At 39.2% G+C, this 20,604-nt stretch overlaps 1 protein-coding gene across 1 annotated transcript in view; it reads left to right on the top strand.

Annotated features, from left to right (window-relative positions):
- Positions 1-7,328: 7,328 nt before the first annotated feature.
- The window catches only part of LOC121320213 (receptor-type tyrosine-protein phosphatase O-like), a 61,135-nt gene continuing 47,859 nt past the window's right edge, over positions 7,329-20,604 (top strand). Inside the window, exon 1 of the mRNA XM_041258466.1 lies at positions 7,329-7,683. Within this exon, the coding sequence (XP_041114400.1) occupies positions 7,588-7,683 (96 nt within the window). The 5' untranslated portion in view covers positions 7,329-7,587. The remainder of the gene's footprint in view (positions 7,684-20,604) is intronic.

The following is a 20,604-nucleotide window of genomic DNA, read 5'->3' on the forward strand; positions in this document are numbered from 1 at the left end:
ATTACACTATAATATAATGATTATAGTACTGCAGGACCGGAGACAGCACCGACTCGTGGAGCTCAGGGGAGCTCCCTTGTGGATGTCATGTAAGTTACATGACTGGAGTTTGGGAATTCGACTATCAATCTACACGCACACGATGTATTGTGTTAATTCCATTACACCAAGTCACAGCATAAAGACCCCAGCTCGAATTGTTAGATAGAATACCTTTCTCAAAATGTTACTAAATCTTCTGAAAACTTGGATGCAGCGAGATTCTTTAACTCGTGTGCACTTTTAATTGAGATCACAGATGTCTGCCATGGATATTGCTAATATAGGCTTTATATTAGTAAGCATCAGCATCTAGTACACAGCCTGACTGGTGAAATCACCATATCACAGATCGCTAGAAGAAATATACATATACATCGCTAGTGTTCTGAACATGTAAAATAACTTCAGCAGAGTGGTTTGTATGATTGACTTAAGTGTAGATTCAGCCAGCATGCCAGAACTCATTTTAACACAGGGGAAGCTTTTATTTGAAAATGCTTGATATAGCAACTATCTAGTACTCACTGACGTCAATCAGCTATAACCAATATGTCAGTGTTTCCATGATACGGGCATACGCTTGGTAACAGCAATATAAATAAGACTCATATTGCATAGCACTCTCACCAATTCTAGATTTTACTACCAGCTTAATTAGCCTTAGCGTATAGGTAACAAGCTCAGATGTGTCTTATTAAACGCCTAGTGAAACCAGGAATGGATCAAACTGCTATGCAGTGGGAGACTTATTCCCACCCCTGTGGGTAAGTACAGCACTAATACAAGATGTCGATTCAACTGGTACAAATTGATTCGGGAGAACCCACGAGATTATTTTGACAGAGAATTTAATGTTCGGATGAAGTTAAACGCTTCATCAACTGGAATGCTGGTCCAAACTATTTGCTGCACATATTTTGCAGATTGACTTAAGAACCCATCAATGAATGAAGTACTCATTCACATCACCCAAACAGTGAGCTTATATATAGCGATTTGTAGCATGCAGTCGCGGGTCTGCAGGTTTTAATGTCAATTCCCCATCCCTTAACTGACCAAAACATTTAAGTTAAAATCTGAATCCAAACAGATTTACATAGAAGTGAGTAGAAAACTCGGACTCTACATATCGAGTTGTGAAACCACACCGGCCTGAGACAGGGTATATCACTAGCTCACATGCACAAACATGCACTTGATTTACAAATATAAAATAAAGAGATGCTTCTCTGGTAAAGGAACGAAGAAGATAACCCGCTGCTTAAAACCATTCACATTTAATTCCCACAGACTCAATCTACCTATGTGTGCGTGTGTGTGCGTTTATGTGTGTATGTGTGTGTGTGTGTGTGCGTGTCTATGTGTGTGTGTGTTTTAATTTTTTTTTATGTGACCGATATAGAATACCAAAATACCATACCTACATAAAAAAATGAAACTTATTGTTTAATAATAACAATATTAATAACAATATTAAAATAATATAATTATTCTGGGGAGTTTCTAATAGATTGCAAACCAAATGTACAGAACTGTCTATGCAGGGTTTCACAAACACACCGAATACGTGCCATTCTGTTCCTTACACATGAAACTGCAGCAGTGAGCGGTAGCCACAGTGATGCCTGTCCGAATAAAACGCACATGCAATGCGTCAGATATGAATACACACTGGGCTCGCGGCTTGAGAGATCACACCAAAAACACGGACTGGAGCATGACTGGAGCGTGACTGGGGAGAGAGAGAGAGAGAGAGAGAGAGAGAGAGAGAGAGAGAGAGAGAGAGAGAGAGAGAGAGAGAGAGAGAGAGAGAGAGAGAGAGAGATCAATCGAAGTACATCAATCCCTATTTATATTTTCACAAAACATTTGTTAAGTAGAATGATTACACAATTCTGCATTCTTGTAACACCATATCCAACGGTGTTAAAAGATCAGTAGGCCTGATTATTATTACACGCCTGTGTTAAAAGCTAACAATACCATTTTGTATGAATATATTGTCGTAAAATTAAACAGTGTCATGAAATTGGCCACGCCACTTTCAGGTGATCTATGTGGTACTATATTATGGATTTTTGCATTAAATGTATGTTTTGACCTTAATAGCCTATTGGGCCCGTTCATGAGTAGGTTCTCTAGGCTGAATTCATTCAGCACAGCAAAGGCGGCACTGCTTTGCTGCATAGCCTTTCACAGATGGATACAAAGAGCTGAACTAGATGTCATTGACTGGAACTCTTTGAAAATACAAAGCTAATTGCTTTCTTTGGTCTGTCAGCAGACCCCTGTGTAAAAGATGTTGTTAAGTGACAATTGAGAGCATTGAGAGGCGCTGTCAATCCAGGTTTCTCTCAGCCTAATGAGAAACCACGGTAACAAGGATGGGAATTCATATGAAGGGCAACTGAAGAACTCACTCATTGTATTTAATTAGGCCTAATGCTATCATATGTGCACAGTGTTTTCTTTTAACAATTGCTAAGCAACCCTAAATACAAAGAAAATGGTCTCTATATAATACTTGAATTTTTATATATATATATATATATATATATATATATATATATATATATATATATATATAAAAAATTCAAGTAAGGAACAGGAGCTGCTTTAGGTACAGGCTATGTAACACAGGCTAGTAGTAGCCAAATTGTCTTTATAGAAGTAAGAGGCAGCACCATCTAGTGGTCACACACTTGAATGACATTATTACTTTTAGGATCACTCTGAAACAGGTTCTCTCAACGCGCTGAACACATGTCACTAGAGCAAATGTGACTAAAAACTAGTTTAAAATGAATGATACATTTTAGTTGTTAGTCCGCTATTTAAAATCAATTCACAACCTTAAGGCAACGTACCAAGAAGAGATATGTTTTTAAAGGAGATTTAAACACAGTGACAGACTCTGCTAGCCTCAGTCTAGGGGGCAAGAGAATGTCCGTTCAGCCCTGGCACGCATTGTAACCCTTGCAATATCTTCAAACACACTTACAGACGAGCTGGCACTGAGCGTGCTGCACACTCAGCATTAACTGAAGCAGCATCCTGCCCAAGCGTCTAATCAGAGTCAACTTCGCACAGAAAAGACGGATAGAAATAGCAAAAACAACAAGCTGTCACGTTGGATAAATAAAGACTAATGAAAAGAACACCGAAAATCAATGGAGCGACAATAAGTGTGGAAAGAGATCTGTGTTCAATTAGATACAGGCCCTTCAGCCCGAGGAAAGGAACGCAGGAAATTAAAGCTAACGGTCGAAATTAAAATATCATAGTTAAATAAGAACTGGCTTATATTAAAGATGCTGGGGGCGTTTAAAATGAAAGAAGACACAATAATAAACTCAAAACCTTGTAAGTTTGGGTACGAACACGGTGCTCAAATGGGGTTGCCAGATTTTAAGAGTGACAACCGGGATATTTTTAGATTAGCTATCGGATCATAAATTAGAGTAATTATTACAATTTAAAGAGTACATGATGGCTTTTTACATGTGTTGCTACAACTGTTTACGTAAGGTGTGTGTACGGTTTTAATTATTATTATTGACATTTTTTACATTTTGACCACTTTTTTTAAACTTTTAAATTGCATTCCCTGTCTCAAGATGTCTTCACATGTACCTGCATAGACCTCTCAGAACTACATTTCCCATCATCCTCCTGCTCACATATGTAACTGAGACGGATTTACCAGTGAGCAGGAGCATGATGACCGTAATATGGCTGGTGGCACTTCAAAACATGGTCCAGGAATTTAAACAGGATAGTAATTATTAAACACATAATCCATCGGATTGTTTTTTTTTTTTTGTTTTTTTTTTGAAGGGCGCTAACACAGTCTAATAAATAACTGTTAACTTGCTGAGCACACTGCTTGCTACAGTTTTTTTTTTTTTTTACTTTAAAGAAAAAAAAATGTGAATATTAAAGCAAAACCTGGACGATTGAACAATTTTACTGTTTCCGACCGGAACACAAAATTAAGGGTGAAAACTGGGACATTCGCAGCTTTCCCGAGACGTCTGGTAACTTTATGCTCGGGTCACAGGTGATGAGTTGCTTGGTGTCAGTTTGGCCCCTGAATGATTGTAACCCACTGCCCAAAGCAAACATCATACTATTCAGCACAACTTGCAAGAGAATGTACTCTCTCAGCTTGATTAGAGGCAGCCACCGAACACTTACAAACATATTTACAAGTCATTAAATCCATATACAAAACAGACCAGATATTAACGCACTTAATCTGTTTGTAGAGAACCTGTTGTGGCTGAAACGTTTCACATGCTTTGTCATTGACGTTCTGAGAGCGAGAGCTACACTCTCAGTGAAATGATACGCGCAGTTGCTGCTACCAGAATCCAACCAGGACGCGATTTATAATATAAATTATAGCATCTGCATTTTCATATTTTGTATGCCCCGTCTGCTTAATATCCTATGCTATTGCCTGCGTTCATTTTCATTATGCACTAACAATTCCAGTTTTAATCGCTATGAGGTTGCATTTAGAAAAATGAACACTAGTGGTGCTGTCTTTTCGAACCCCCCTGCGACTAAATAGAGCTTTTCACAGTTGCTCCAGTTAGGGGCAGACACAGTTGCACACGCTTAGTCGTCATTTCTAAAATCAACTCACTTCATTTTAATGTAATCCCGATCTCCAATAGCTACTCAACATCAACGAAGGGGTCTGTCAGGTTAATAACTGCATGTTTTGTGTATCCTGTACTCCATTGAAAACTAGTCTACTTTCGATGGCAATCAAATATTGATCCACTAGGTGGTACTAGCTCACAAACTAAGATTTTAATTTTTTGTTTTTTTTTTTTTTTTTTTTTTTTTTTTTTTTTTTGCACATGTTTTTTATGAATTTGTATTTGTGAAAGATTGATCATTAGATTGCTCATAATATTGCTCATTAGATTGATCATTAACGTGGGTCATTTAAATGGAATGAGATGCCAATTCATTACAAGTTCTTTGGAAGAATATCAGGGGTTTTTCAGACACAATCTAGAGCCCCTTTCACAATGACACTCCTACCTGGGTCCGGACCTGGGTTCTGTCTATGCGGGTCGACGCGCTTTGACTCGGGTTGAAGGAGACAAAATGCATGATGGTTGACGAAATAACAAACAGCCAAGGTTTCATTCACTTAAGCAAGGAACGTTTTAGTTTATTCTATTTAGACATCTTTTTGTTGATTGAGATACACCAGATTGCATCAGGGATGTAGAAACATTTGCTCTAACCAACATTTGGGCCGACGCTTCAGTCCAGAGAAGCTTGGATGCAAGCGTCCGTAAACAAGCTGCTTCAGGGGCATTGACACGCGCGCGCATTGTGTACTTGCGTCTGTCACCCAGATCAACCCTGCTTCTTCGAAAAGCAGTGTGAAATCGCGTAGCCGACCTGCATGACACCGGGTCCTGATCCGGGTGGGTTCCTACCTGGGTAGAACATGCCAGTGTGAAAGGGTCTTAAGTCAATACATGTCTGCTGCAATAAGACTATTCATAGGGTCTTCTTGGAGAGAACAGAGACCTACTTTCTAAATCTGCATTGACATGCAATAGTATCGTAGAGACCCTCAGACAAAATAAATGTACTGTAGAGTGGACTTTCTGTTCAGCAATGCCGGGATACATAGTCACTCGCGTTGGAATACATTTTTTCAATCGCTGTAGAAGGGCAACGTTCATAAGGGAGATGTCATTGCAGATTTAATTAGAATGTAGATTTTTACCAGTGATCTAAGCTGTGTTGTTCAACATGGGTCAGGGGAATTGTATGCAAAACATACCTACCCTACCATCAGATATTCTGATGACATATGGCCGACTGCATAGATTAAACTTTCCTTGCATGGCTGCATCGGGAATAATTAATACTGCGAAAGCTGATGACTGTCCCACATTTTAAAAACAGAATTGGAGTGTGTGTCTGCAAAGTGTGCTCACTGGAGCTGTTGAGACTTGGGAAAGACATTAGTTAGGAGTGAGGTGTATATTGTATAGAATGCATGTCGCAGAACATAACGCAGTCTTGGGAGCAAAAGCCCATGTACATACAAGTATGTGCTTCATATGGCAGGTGTTTTATATTTCAACAAAGACACCATACACATTGGAATGACAAAGGTGATAATGTTTAATATATATATTAAACAGTAATTACAACGGCAAGTCTTTCTGGGTAAGTCTCTACCAACTTTGCACACCGGCTTGGTGCACTTTGTGCCCATTCTTGGCAGATTTCCTCAAGCTCTCTCAAGTTGTTTGGGGATCGCTTATGGACAGCAGTTTTCAAGTCTTTCCACAGATTCCCAATAAGATTCAAGTCAGGACTTTGACTGGGCCACTCAAGTACATTCACTTTCTTATTCTTAAGCCAGTCCAGTGTAGCTTTGGCCTTATGCTTTGGATCATTGTTCTGCTGAAAGGTGAATTTTCACCCCAGTTTTAAGTCTTTAGCAGACTAAAACAGGTTTTCCTCTGGTATTTGCCTGTACTTTGCTCCATCCATTTTCCCTTCAGTCCTAACAAGCTTTCTAGTCCCTGCTGAAGAGAAGCATCCCCATAGCATGATGCTGCCACCATGCTTGACTCTAGGGATGGTGTTGACTGGGAGATGTGCTATGTTGGGTCTGTGCCAAACGTAACGCTTGGCATTTAGACCAAAAAGTTCCAATTTGGAAAAATAAACTAATGGCAAACAAACACTGCACTGTAGCATAGATATCTAGCATAAATATATACACATTTCTTTTTTTATAAGGATTGTTGTTGTTTATTTTGCTTTTGGTTTTATTAAAAAGGGTTACAGTTTACTAAATGCTTGTCCTTAATCTTTTACCTTGAATTATAGTATAACAAGAGTAGGATGCCGATATACATTTGTCTGCGACTGCATGTATAATCATCACACTGCTAACTTGCTAACTTGCTATATTGCCATGTTTGGAATACACGATATGGGCGAGGGCATTGTAGCCTACATTGCAAAACTGCACCCGTCGCAATTAAATTAACAGTTTAATAATACCCGCAACAACAACAAAACACTGCCTCCTTATTCTTTTAAAATAACGCGGATTAATGAAGAAAAAAACGAGGTGTAGAGAGTTCAAAAGAAACATCTTGACCGCTATACTGGTGCTTTTTGTTAACCGTTTCCCAGTGGATGCGAGACGTGGGAGGGGCGTGGAGAGGGTTTCACCGGGAATGTGATACGATATGTTTTTTTTTTTTTTTTTTCCTCCATTCCTCAGACAAACCCGTCTCAGGTGGAGGGATTACGGTAGACAAATCAATCATTTATTTTTGCTGGTGGCCGTTTTTGGATCCCAATTAAACACCACCTCCGTCTCTGCGAAGCGACGTCTCTAGCCCATATCGGTGACATTTGTTCAGACCATCGGGAACCTTTTCTTTTTGGGTTCAGGGCATCCGATTGTGCCAGTAATCGGATGCTGCAGAAGATTCGCCATTGTTTCCAACACAAGCCTCGCTGCACTGTTTCATCACTGAGATGTGGACATTTTCAATGAATTGCAAACAGGAAAGAAGGACTACTGACAGCCCAATGGCGCTGTACTACATCGTATGTCTCTTTTTAAACGCCCAGGTAGGATGGTTTAAATACTGTAATTGAGTTTACCCATTTACAGGCGACGTCTGGGCTGTACCAAACCAGTGCACTAATTTGTTGTGGTTTTGGTTATGGGCTGGCACACCTTTTTATTACTTTTAACATTTCTGTTTGCAGCAGGAAAAAAAGTACGTTTATTTATTTATTTTGCTGGCTTTGTTGTTTTAATACCATGCAATACACGTTGTTGTTTCTGACCAAATGTGCCAGTAACCGTGACTAACAAGACCAGACGCTGGAAATCGCCTTGCGCTAAAATGAAAAGTGCCTTGTTCTCAGGCAAAATGGGGTCATATTCGCAGTGACTGTTGCATGCGAAGCGGTTATTGTGTATATGAATTATTATGTTGCCGCGTTTTGTCCTGTGCTCTATTCTTGTCAGTTACTTCAGCAGTGAGAACACATTTTCACTTGTTAACCCTTTAATGTACAAGGGACATGTGTCCCATTTAAAAAAAAAAAAAAGCTAACTTTCTTATTGTTTGCAATGAGGTGTTTATAAAGGTTTAAAATGTACTGACAGGTTGGATCTGGTCGTCCTATTTGTTAGTTTCCTCCTCGTGATACTAGAATCACTCTCAAATGAATTTAAACAATCGCTCAATTCCTTGAGTTCTTTAAGGGCTTAATCCAAGCCATTTTTGTCAGATTTATAGACCCAGTCTGACGACCCCTTCGCTTTGAAGGGATGTCAAACGCAACAGAGAAATTATTGTTGAAACTAAAACGCCCAGAATGATAATGAAATTGCATTTAAATCTCTATTTTTTGTGTTTTGCAAATGACAGTTAAATGATCAGCTGCGGATGAATGAATGGATTAATTAAAGCAGAGGAACGCTTTTCTCTCGGTAATAGATTGGTACCTACACAGGGTTCCAATATAGGAAGAATGTTCTGTATATGATGAAACAGTTGATTAAATGAAGGTTAGGCTACTAGAGAGAGTACAATAGTGTGCAAATATATTAGAACATCTCACGATTTGTCATTTACCTCCACTAAAACCTCAGGGTGTGCGAATTTTACATTTCTGTAGAAACAATACACTTGTCTTCCTTTTCTCTTACAATTTTAAACAAATTGCATGTGTGGCCTAAAAGTCATCAGTTCAATTAAGCAATCAGTAATTAACCTATTTTCCAAGATTTTCAGTTCCAGTGGTTTGATTACACAAGCACAACAAACCAAAAAATGTACAGAAGCAATGGGGTGTTCTGATACATGTGCACACTGCTGAACTACAGAAGCAATGGGATGTTCTAATTCATGTGCACACTGCTGAACTACAGAAGCAATGGGGTGTTCTAATACATGTGCACACTGCTGAACTACAGAAGCAATGGGGTGTTCTAATTCATGTGCACACTGCTGAACTACAGAAGCAATGGGGTGTTCTAATACATGTGCACACTGCTGAACTACAGAAGCAATGGGGTGTTCTAATACATGTGCACACTGCTGAACTACAGAAGCAATGGGGTGTTCTAATTCATGTGCACACTGCTGAACTACAGAAGCAATGGGGTGTTCTAATACATGTGCACACTGCTGAACTACAGAAGCAATGGGGTGTTCTAATACATGTGCACACTGCTGAACTACAGAAGCAATGGGGTGTTCTAATACATGTGCACACTGCTGAACTACAGAAGCAATGGGGTGTTCTAATATATGTGCACACTGCTGAACTACAGAAGCAATGGGGTGTTCTAATACATGTGCACACTGCTGAACTACAGAAGCAATGGGGTGTTCTAATACATGTGCACATTGCTGAACTACAGAAGCAATGGGGTGTTCTAATACATGTGCACGCTGTTGTCATACCATGGTTTCATGTTGGGAGAACTCATAGCGCTTTACTTTGAACTAATTTAAACCATAACTAAGTTTCAGCAAAGATGTAGTCCTAGCAATTAGTCTTTTTGTATTTAAAAATTAATGACAGTACCAATTTAATTGCACGTTCTTTCCTGCTGCACGAAAAAAATGTCTTGCACGTTTAGAACCATTTTAGTTGATTTGTAGCCTGGCGATATTAATGTGTATTACTTTCAAGTAATTCAGCAGCAGTCTTGAAATGTTTGTTGACTACCAGACTTTAAATGGGCTATTCAGTAACAATCCTCTTTTAAATAAATATGTGAATATGGGCCAATCCTAAAATATAAACAGTATTGTCATTGCAAAGCACACTGAAGGGCTTGGAGCCCTTCGAAGCTCTGCTGCACTCAGTGGCCCTTGTTTAGGTAGATCTGATCATCACTTAACCCAGGGGTGGGAGTCCCATTGTCTGAAGACTAGGATTAAGTTATTGACTGTACCCATGGTGGGCAGTGGAGCTGGAAATTAGGCATTCTTAATTGCTGTTGTTTACAGGAAAAGGTGCGCAGTTATCGAGAAGCTTCATTTCCCATAACTTAATTACAGCGGCTTGTTGTTGGCAGATCCATGCTGATTAACACTGGAATAACAACCTAGGTTTCTATATTAAGTGCCTGTTCCCAAAAGTGATAGGGCTGTTACCATGGTGCTCAATAGAATCTCTGGTCTCACGTCACCGATATAGTTGTCATGGGTGATTTTCTATGCCAAGAAACCAAGATATCTTCTCTTTAAAAATATGCAAGAGATTTTAATGAACAGTCTCTCCCACAGAAGCTGGACCCCAAATGTGATCCACTTACTACCAATGCGGAATGACTGGGCATGATATTTTGTTTCTTAGTCTTTCTGTAAATCATTTGTTGTTTCCAAGCTTTTGAACACTACTCTGCATAACTTAGAGTGCTGTTTTCTTTAGGTTAGCAGAGGAAAAAAATAAGATATAGCTGGTAATTTTCTGGTGCCGTTTGAAAGAAATACATTTTATAAAAAGAAACCTTACTTGAGACTAAGATGATACGATAAATTTGTAGTACTGCCGTGAGACCTTAGGAAATATTGAGTATACCTTCCAGTTGCCCTTTTGCCAAAATATATTGTTTAAAAACACATGGGAAACTGCACCTTTAAGTTTCTTTCCTTTTCATTTATTGGCAAAAAAAAACCCACACAGTGAGAAGCTGCTGGAAGGCTGTTGAAGCTGAGAGCTGGTAAGCTGCCAGGGGTTTAAGTGACTGTTTGATGGGAGTACACTACATTTAAGTGCTCATTATGTTCTGACTCTAAAGCCATTCAGTACCTTTTTTTATTGCAAAGAAACAAGAGAGAGCAGACTGCCATTGATCCAGAGCCACAGAGACCTCTACTGCAGCTCGCCAGTGAGTGAATTCTGGGAACGAAACCACTTGGGTTCTCCTCAGATAAGCAATTGAAGACCCAGGCGAGTGAGTGAATGATCTGGAATTGAGCGACTCAGTTGCAAAGTCTATTTCAAACAGTGACATCACAGTGGGCCACCTACCTGAGCCACTTAAAGCTGTTCTCTATAGTACTGACTGGTTTGTAGCAGTAATGAGCTTGAACCAAAGGCAAACATCTCTGGGAATGTCAAAAGCTGTGGGAACACAAAGCTAATTCTTCAGGAACAGTGGCTTGAAACCTAGTTCTAGGAGACTTAGTTTGAGGCAACTTTTTTGCATCAAACCCCAAGTCCCCCCTAGTGTGCTGTGCAGTGGCCTGAAATCTAGTCTCCTGAAACCAAGTTCCAAGCCTCAAAGTGTCTTATGTTCCCTCAGCTTTATGTTCTATGGTATTATTGCAATTGTAAGTCAGTGTAAATATTGACCACCTCTTCATGCACTTTGTAATTCTTGTTTGGTGGCAGTGCTGTCTCCAGTGGCTCACCAGAGAACAATACACACTGTATTTGTCTTCACTGACCAATCCCCCTCATGCATTATTTATCATGCATTGCCTTTGGATCTTCTTCAGGGTCTGTATTTTTTATGAATGCCTACTTTAGACTCTTTTAAAAGGGCTCCAGTGCTAGCAAGCAGAAATGGCATCAGACAAAGAACAGGACATGGACTACAAAGATTGATGCTAAAGCAGCTGTGACGGAAACATTAGACTCTTCTTCACCTTCGTTTGTATTACTTGATTGACAAACATTCTGCACAATCTGAGCGATGGACTGAGAAGGACAAATAGACCCAGAAGTGTTGGTGATATTGTTATTTTAACTTTAAAAAGCAACTCACCCCTATGGCCTTCCCCTTATACACAGTAAAAGCACAGCAAAGTGTAATACAGCACAGTGAAATCATAGGCAACCACTGTAAAGCACAGAGTAGTATGGTAAAACATATAAAAAAAAAAAAAAAGGTAAACTAACCCTTAGAAAAGTTTCCTACAGTGAAAGTATAGCAAAGTGTAATAAAGCACGGTGAAAGCATTACAAAGCACAGATGGGTATGGTAAAGCATATTAAAAAAACAAACCATGGTAACCTAGCCCTTATCGGTTTCCCACAGTAAAAGCATAGCAAAGTGTTGCAAAGCATAGTGAAAACATGGTAAAAGCAAGCGAGATTTGGTAAAACATATTAAACAACAAAACATGGTAAACTTAACTATTCTAAAAGTCTCCTATAGTAAAAGCACAGCAAGTGTAATAAAGCACAGTGAAAGCATAGGGAAGTATTGTAAAGCACAGAGGTATGGTACATGTAAAGCATATTAAAAAACAAGTATAGTAAAGCACAGTGAAAGCATGGTAAAGCATAGGGAAGCATTTTAAATCACAGTGAGGTATGGTAAAGTATATTCATAAATAGCTTATGTAGTATATGTTCTATGCACAGGGTGAGTACACCTGACACCCCCTTAATGGTGACTGGTCAATTTTGCAGACATGATTTATACTGGAGAAAATGATTGATGCAACTCTTAACAATCAACAGTATAGTTAAAGAGAAAATTAAAACAGGTAGATGCCAGTTAACAATGCTCCAAAAGATTACAAAGTAGCCTGTCCTCAATGAGGGCAATGGCACTGAATGTAAACAGAAAACCACATTAATTACTGACCTAAAATGTGTCTTCCAGCCCTATTTCAATATAGAGTCTGGATTCAACACGCTGTAGAGTTAACAGCCTCAGCTGTGAGGGCTTGTGTTGCGGTAGAGGTTTGTGACTGAGTGTGGGACAGGGTTTGGAAAGGGCTTGTGTTTGAGTGGGAGTCTCGCACACAACAGCTGTCAACAGTCTGGACGTCCACTATATTATTGTCTTTCATTTGTAACCACTTGCATAAGGTTGGATAAGGACCCTTTTTGAGCTCGGCTCTCTGATATGACTGGTAAGGTTTAATTGTGAAATCAACTGATCCCACGTGTTTACACAGGGATGGAGTACAGCCATCGCAGCTCTTTTAATTAACACAAGAATGGGCTGAGCTGCCATTACTAGCCCATTACTGGTCCCTAACCAGTATTCAATTGAAACCCAGCTGTCAATTGAACCCTCCAAGAAAATGACTCAGCGATCCAGGAAAACCTTCTCCGTGCCTGTGTATGCTGTGAGGCACGAGGCCAAGGGCCCAGACATGCATCAGATAGACCTGTGTCTTACCACACACCCTGTCGTGGGTTACTGCTTACTTAACAAACTGTGACTTCCTACTTATGCGTTAATGCTCATTAACACTGTTTCTCTTTCAGACAGAAACTTTGTAAGAAAGTTTACAAATGAGAGGAGGCCATTCGGCCCATCTTGCTCGTTTTGTTGTTAGTAGCTTATTGATCCCAGAATCTCATCAAGCAGCTTCTTGAAGGATCCCAGGGTGTCAGCTTCAAAAACATTACTGGGGAGTTGATTCCAGACCCTCATGATTCTCTGTGTAAAAAAGTGCCTCCTATTTTCTGTTCTGAATGCCCCTTTGTCTAATCTCCATTTGTGACCCTTGGTCCTTGTTTCTTTTTTCAGGTTGAAAAACTCCCCCTTGGGCTGACATTGTCAATACGTTTTAGAATTTTGAATGTTTGAATTAGGTCGCCGCGTAGTCTTCTTTGTTCAAGACTGAACAGATTCGATTCTTTTAGCCTGTCTGCATAGGACATGCCTTTTAAACCTGGAATAATTCTAGTCACTCTTCTTTGTACTCTTTCAAGAGCAGCAATATCCTTTTTGTAGCGAGGTGACCAGAACTGAACACAATATTCAAGATGAGGTCTTACTAATGTTTTGTACAGTTTTAACATTACTTCCCTTTATTTAAATTCAACACTTTTCACAATGTATCCGAGCATTTTGTTGGCCTTTTTTTTTACAGCTTCCCAACATTGTCTAGATGAAGACATTTCTGAGTCAACAAAAACTCCTAGGTCTTTTTCACAGAGTCCTTCTTTAATTTCAGTATCTCCCATATGATATTTATAATGCACATTTTTATTTCCTGCGTGCAGTACCTTAAACTTTTCTCTATTAAATGCCATTTGCCATGTGTCTGCCCAGTTCTGAATCTTGTCTAGATCATTTTGAATGACCTTTGCTGCTGCAACAGTGTTTGCCACTCCTCCTATTTTTGTGTTGTCTGCGAATTTAATAAGTTTGCTTACTATACCAGAATCTAAATCATTAATGTAGATTAGGAATAGGAGAGGACCTAATACTGATCCCTGTGGTACACCGCTGGTTACCACACTCCATTCTGAGGTTTCTCCTCTAATCGGTACTTTCTGTTTTTTACATGTTAACCACTCCCTAATCCTTGTACATGTGTTTCCTTGAATCTGTACTGCGTTCAGTTTGAGAGTTAATCTTTTATGCGGGACTTTGTCAAAAGCTTTCTGGAAATCTAAAGAAACCATGTCATATGCTTTGCAATTACACCGTGTAACAATTTTTTTTTTTGTTCCTGGGTAGTAAGTGTTATTTCCTAATTGCTTATGCCTCAAAAGTATAGAAAATGGCTATTATTCCCCACAAACTTTGCTTTTGTGACCAGGACAGTGATATTTCAGAATATCGCTATTTCCAATGAGAAAACGGGCACTGTAAATTTACAGTATAATCGTAAATCTCGAAAAACTACTCGCTTCTAAATCTTTTGTAGTCATTTTTGTATTACTTTAGTATAAATACATGTTAATTTGGATTTGTATGTTGTTTTTTTCTGACTTTATGTGAACGAAAAGACACAAAAGCGCCTGTTTTCTCACTGGAAATAGTGATATTTTGAAATATCACTGTCCTGGTCACAAAAGCAAAGTTTGTGGGGAATAATAGCCATTTTCTATACTTTTGAGGCATAAACAATTAGGAAATAACACTTACTACCCAGGAACAAAAATTGTGTTACATAGTGTTATCCATTATCAATGTTGCATCCTCAACAAAATCAAGCAAGTTAGTTAGACACGATCTCCCTTTCCTAAAACCATGTTGACTGTCTCCCAGGATACTGTTACCATATAGGTAATTTTCCATTTTGGATATTATTATAGTTTCCATAAGTTTGCATATAATAGAAGTCAGGCTTACTGGTTTGTAGTTACCTGGTTCAGTTTTGTTTCCCTTTTTGTGGATCGGTAGTACGTTTGCAATTTTCCAGTCTGTCGGTACCACCCCTGTGTCAAGAGACTGCTGCATGATCTTGGTTAGTGGTTTGTAAATAACTTCTTTCATTTCTTTCAATACTATTGGGAGGATCTCATCTGGCCCAGGGGATTTGTTTATTTTAAGAGCTCCTAGTCCCTTTAACACTTCTGCCTTGGCTATGCTAAAGTTATTTAAAACTTGATAGGAACTGGATGACATGTGGGGCATGTTGTCCATATCCTCCTTTGTTAAAAAACTTGTGAAAAGTAATAATTTAATATATTTGCTGTTTTTTTCTTCATCTATGATTTTGCCTTTTGCATCTCTTAGACATTTAACCTCCTCTTTGAATGTTCTCTTGCTGTTGTAATATTGGAAAAAACATTTTGGAATTGGTTTTAGACCCCTTAGCAACGTTCATTTCTATTTCTCTCTTGGCCTTTCTAACTTCCTTTTTGACTTGCGTTTGCAGTTCTATGTACTTTGCTTTTGGTCCCCTTTTAACAGTCTGTAAAGTGCCTTTTTTCGCGGAATATTTTTTTAATTGATCATTAAACCATTTTGGCAATTTAGTTTTAGATTTAGATTTGTCTATTTTAGGGATGTAATTGTTTTGCGCCTCCAGTACTACATTTTTGAAGAACAGCCATCCTTTTTCTGTGGCTGTTTTCTCTATTTTACTCCAATCTTCTTCTGTTAGTCTCTGTTTCATACCTTCATAGTTTGCTTTTCTAAAATTGTAAACCTTAGCTTTAGTCAGTTCTTTTGGGGTTTTAAAAAGCACTTCAGATGAGACCATGTTGTGGTCTGAGTTTGCTAGTGGTTCTCTGACCTCTGTTTTAGTTATTCTGTCTTCGTTATTTGAAAAGACTAAATCAAGGCATGCCTTCCCTCTAGTCGGTGCCTTGTCAGATTGTGTTAGGAAGCAGTCATTTGTCATTTCCACCATTTCAGTTTCGTCCGTCGTGCTCCCCACCGGGTTTTCCTATTTTATATGAGGGAAGTTGAAATCCCCTATTAGTATTGCTTCTCCTTTGCTACTCACATTTCTAATGTCATTGTATAACAGATTATTTTGCTCACCGTCTGAATCTGGAGGTCTGTAGCATGCTCATATTATTGTGCCCTTTGAATTTTTGTCCGTTATTCTGACCCGTATTGATTTGGCTTTATTTTCTTTGTCCAGGCTTAACACCTGGGCTTCAAGACTGTTTCTTATGCATAGCGCTAAGCCTCCTGTCCTGCCTGTCTTTCCTGTACAGTGTACAGTATACCCACAAATATTATATTCGTCCCCATCACTCTCAGACAACCAAGTTTCTGTAACACATAGTCCGAGTGAACTGTTCAATGTCTTCGCCGTTCATAGCAATGGACTCCCTTTGCTTTTTGTAACCTACAAAATAAATAATTCTTGTCTCTTTTAAAATAATTTGACTGCAGCCTGCTTAAGAGAATATCTAAAACCTCACTGCTGTGTTTGTTTTCTCTCAAGCTGAGAGAACACAAAGCCACTTTTTCTTGTTTTGCTTTTGTAGATGAGGAAAAAAGTTACTTGAAATAGATGTGTACAATTATTTATTTCAGCAGTTTTTTTTTTTTTTTTAAACTCCAAAAATGGTAATTAAAAAGTATTCATACCCTAACAAGGAAAATTAAATGAATAGCTAGTTGAGGCACCTTTAGCAATAATAACCTATTTTAAACGATTAGGATATTTGTCAGTGAGCTTTTGGCATGATTCTTTACACAAAATTGTTCCAGTTCATTCAGATACTGAGGACTTCTCTTGTGCACAGCCTTCTTCAACTCATACCAGAGATTCTCAGTCAGATTTAGATCACGACTTTGACCGGGCCATTCCAGAACCTCTATTTTAGTTTTCTTTAACCCTTCTGAAGTAGATTTTGATGTGCTTTGGACCGTTGTTGTGTTGCGCTTTTAAACCAAGTTTTGTAGCGGAGGGTTTCAAATGATGGCCAATATCTTTTAGTTTGCTGTGGAATCAATTTTACCACATATTGGAACAAAATAACACGATTTGAGATCTTCACCATGCAATACTCGACCTGTGGTTGAAATGGAAACCCCAGTCTCACTTGCAGCCAGTTCACTTTGGATATCTTTGGCAGTCGATCTCGGATTGATATTGGCCTTGGAAATCCTTGGAAATCTTCTTGTATCCTTCTCCAGCTTTATGACAGTAAATCATTTTCTGCCTAAGGTCTTCAGATAGGTCTTTACTTTTTCTCATATTGGGGTATTGGTAATGACAGCAATCATCCTATGCCTAACCCTTTTATACTGGTATATAATGTTCACCTACAATCCAGCATATTCTAGACTTTTCTAGAATGTGGTTCTGCATAGTCATATTTCTATTATTTCTATCTGTAGCACTTTATAACAGTATCATAACATCAAAGGATTTGAATATTTTTTAATTAGCATTTTTTTTCGTTTTTCAAACAAGTTGCTGAAATAAATAATTGTAGACATCTATCTCTTGTAACACTTTTTCCTCATCCACAAAAGCAAAACTTTAGCTACAAAAGATTCTTTGTTTTTGCAAATTTTTTAGAAATGATAAAATTTCCATTGGGGTATGTAAGCTTTTGCTTACAACTGTGTGTGTGTGTGTGTGTGTGTATATATATCTATACTAAATGCACACAATGTTTAACTTTTAAATTATGATTGTGTTATTGTATATAGTGATTTTAATTGCTTCAGAGTTGCCACGGCATCAGTGAATTGAAGAAAACAAATATCATAGTTTTTCACTCAGGAAATCTTGTAACGCTATACAGGACATAAGAACAGCACCGCAACACTGGAGAACTCATCACCCGAACGTGCTTTCTGAAACGTTTGTCTGCATGTCCAGCAACGTTTTTCATTCACAGCAGAATCTCTTCTCATTAGCAGCTGCTCGTCGTGTTTTTGTGCTTGCGTAGAACTTCGTTGACCTGCCCCGACTCTTTCGATATACCTCTCGTTTCCCTGTCTGGAGATAGCTGGTGGAATAGAAACAACCATCAATACAGCCATCCAATTACAATAACCCTGATGCAATAGTGATGAGTGGGATGGTGGGTACTTAATTGCGATGAACTTCCCTCAGCGGGTGTACCAGCAAGCAATGTAAAAATTGAACAGCTAAGCTTTCTCTGTTGTTTGTCTAGGATATCACCATGGGCTGACGTGTTTGTATTAGACCCAGTGATGGAATTCATTGGAAGTAGGGAAGCAGGGTTAGGGTTATTGAAAGTAGGGAGTGAGGCCTGTGGAGTGCAGCAGGGTTACGAGAATTGGAAGTGGGGAGTGACGGCTGTGGAGTGCGGCAGGGTTAAGGTTATTGGAAGTGGGGAGTGACGGCTGTGGAGTGCGGCAGGGTTAGGGTTATTGGAAGTGGGAAGTGAGGGCTGTGGCGTGCGGCAGGGTTAGGGTTATTGGAAGTGGGAAGTGAGGGCTGTGGCGTGCGGCAGGGTTAGGGTTATTGGAAGTGGGGAGTGAGGGCTGTGGCGTGCGGCAGGGTTAGGGTTATTGGAAGTGGGGAGTGAGGGCTGTGGCGTGCGGCAGGGTTAGGGTTATTGGAAGTGGGGAGTGAGGGCTGTGGCGTGCGGCAGGGTTAGGGTTATTGGAAGTGGGGAGTGAGAGCTGAGGACTGCGGCAGGGTTAGGGTTATTGGAAGTAGGGAATGAGGTATGTGGAGTGCAGTTGTTTTCTTTTTGAGTGCAGAGATTAATGAGGCCTGAAAATGGCAGCCAAAGCAAAGCTGATGCTTGCGAAGCTTGTACGAGGACTTTGAATTAATGATATGAAAGTGCTAGGCGACACATTGGGAATGATATTAAATGGAAACATGCAGGACAGTAGACACAGGGCATTCAATACAATGAGTAAAAGAATACATGCCTTAAAATCGATTGGATATTATTGTTTGCTTCATGCAAAAGTAAAAACCTACATTTTGATGTAATATACCTGATCAGTAAAGCAGTACTGCTGTCATTCATGAGAGCAGCTTGTGTCGGGGTGCAGCAGTCTAAAAGACCCCTCCTTGAATTTTTAACCACTTGCATGAGGTTGGATAGGGATGCTTTTTGAGAGTGGCTCTCTGATAGGACTGGTAAGGTTTCACTATGTGAAATCAATTGATCAGTCATAGAGACAGTTAGGCCAGTTAGGCTGGGAGCTCCAGAGGCGTGCTGAAATCAATTGAAATTAAGTATGCATTAGAGCCGCGCTTCTTTATATTTGATGAACCAATTGGTTTCATACCGGCAAACCAAAAGCGTTTTGCATTTATTCCAAATAAATCTCACAATGCATTGTAAAAATCACATCGAAGACTAATGTTGACAACAGAAAACGTAGTTATTTGAGAACAGTAGGCCAAGCACAGTTCGCTCATGTCAAACAAATACAATACAAATGCAATACAAATACATAGCTAAAAAAGTTTTCATCACATTTAACCATTATGTCTCCTTTTGATGTTTTAAAAAAATAAATTAAAAAAATAAAAAATTATAATAATAATACATCTGAATTTCAAAGGTTTCCAGTCTTTAGGGACTGTTTTTACTCTTAAGAAGACCGCGATCTATCCACCGCACTACAATTTAGTCACCGGGTCTATCTCCGTTTTCGGGAGCCGTTGTGCTAAGGACAGATCAGCGAGCAGATTCCCCAGGTAGAAGCATGATTTTCGTTCAGTTAGAAAATAGAGCTCCGTGCTGCTGCTGGGAGTTGGGCTATGGTATTTTTTTCCAGCTTCATTTCTATTAAGTCAGTTACAAGAACACGAATCACAGCATCCCCATTTAGTTAAAAAGCCTGTTGCTGACAATTATTGGAATAGTCATTGTACTGTTGTTTTATTTCTGTTTAGATTTGCCCGAATATATAAGAGGATCAAAATAAATAGCTCAGATGAAGGCCATCCGTCCGTGAGCTGAAGCTGAAGCGCAGCTTGGTCATGCAGCAAGACAAAGATCCGTAACACACAAGCAAGACTACATCAGAATGGTTGAAGAAAAAGAAATTTAAAGTTTGGGGATGGCGTAGTCAAAGTCCTGACCTAAACCCCATTAAGATGTTGTGTCAGGACCTGAAACGAGCAGCTTATGCTCAAAAACCCACAAATGTCACTGAGTTGAAGCAGTTCTGCATGAAGGAGTGGGCCAAAATTCCTCCACGGTGCTGTGAGAGACTGATCAATAACTACAGGAAGAGTTTGGTTGCAGTTATTGCTGCTAAAAGTGGCGTAACCAGTTATTGAGTTTAAATGGGCTTAACTTTTTCACACGGGCGCATTGGGTGTTGCATAACTTTCTGTAATAAATAAATTAAGTATCAAAATGTTGTGTTATTTGTTCACTCAGGGTCCCTTTTATCTAATATTA

The sequence above is a fragment of the Polyodon spathula genome, chromosome 8, assembly GCF_017654505.1.
Source record: "Polyodon spathula isolate WHYD16114869_AA chromosome 8, ASM1765450v1, whole genome shotgun sequence".
Lineage (NCBI taxonomy): Eukaryota > Metazoa > Chordata > Actinopteri > Acipenseriformes > Polyodontidae > Polyodon > Polyodon spathula.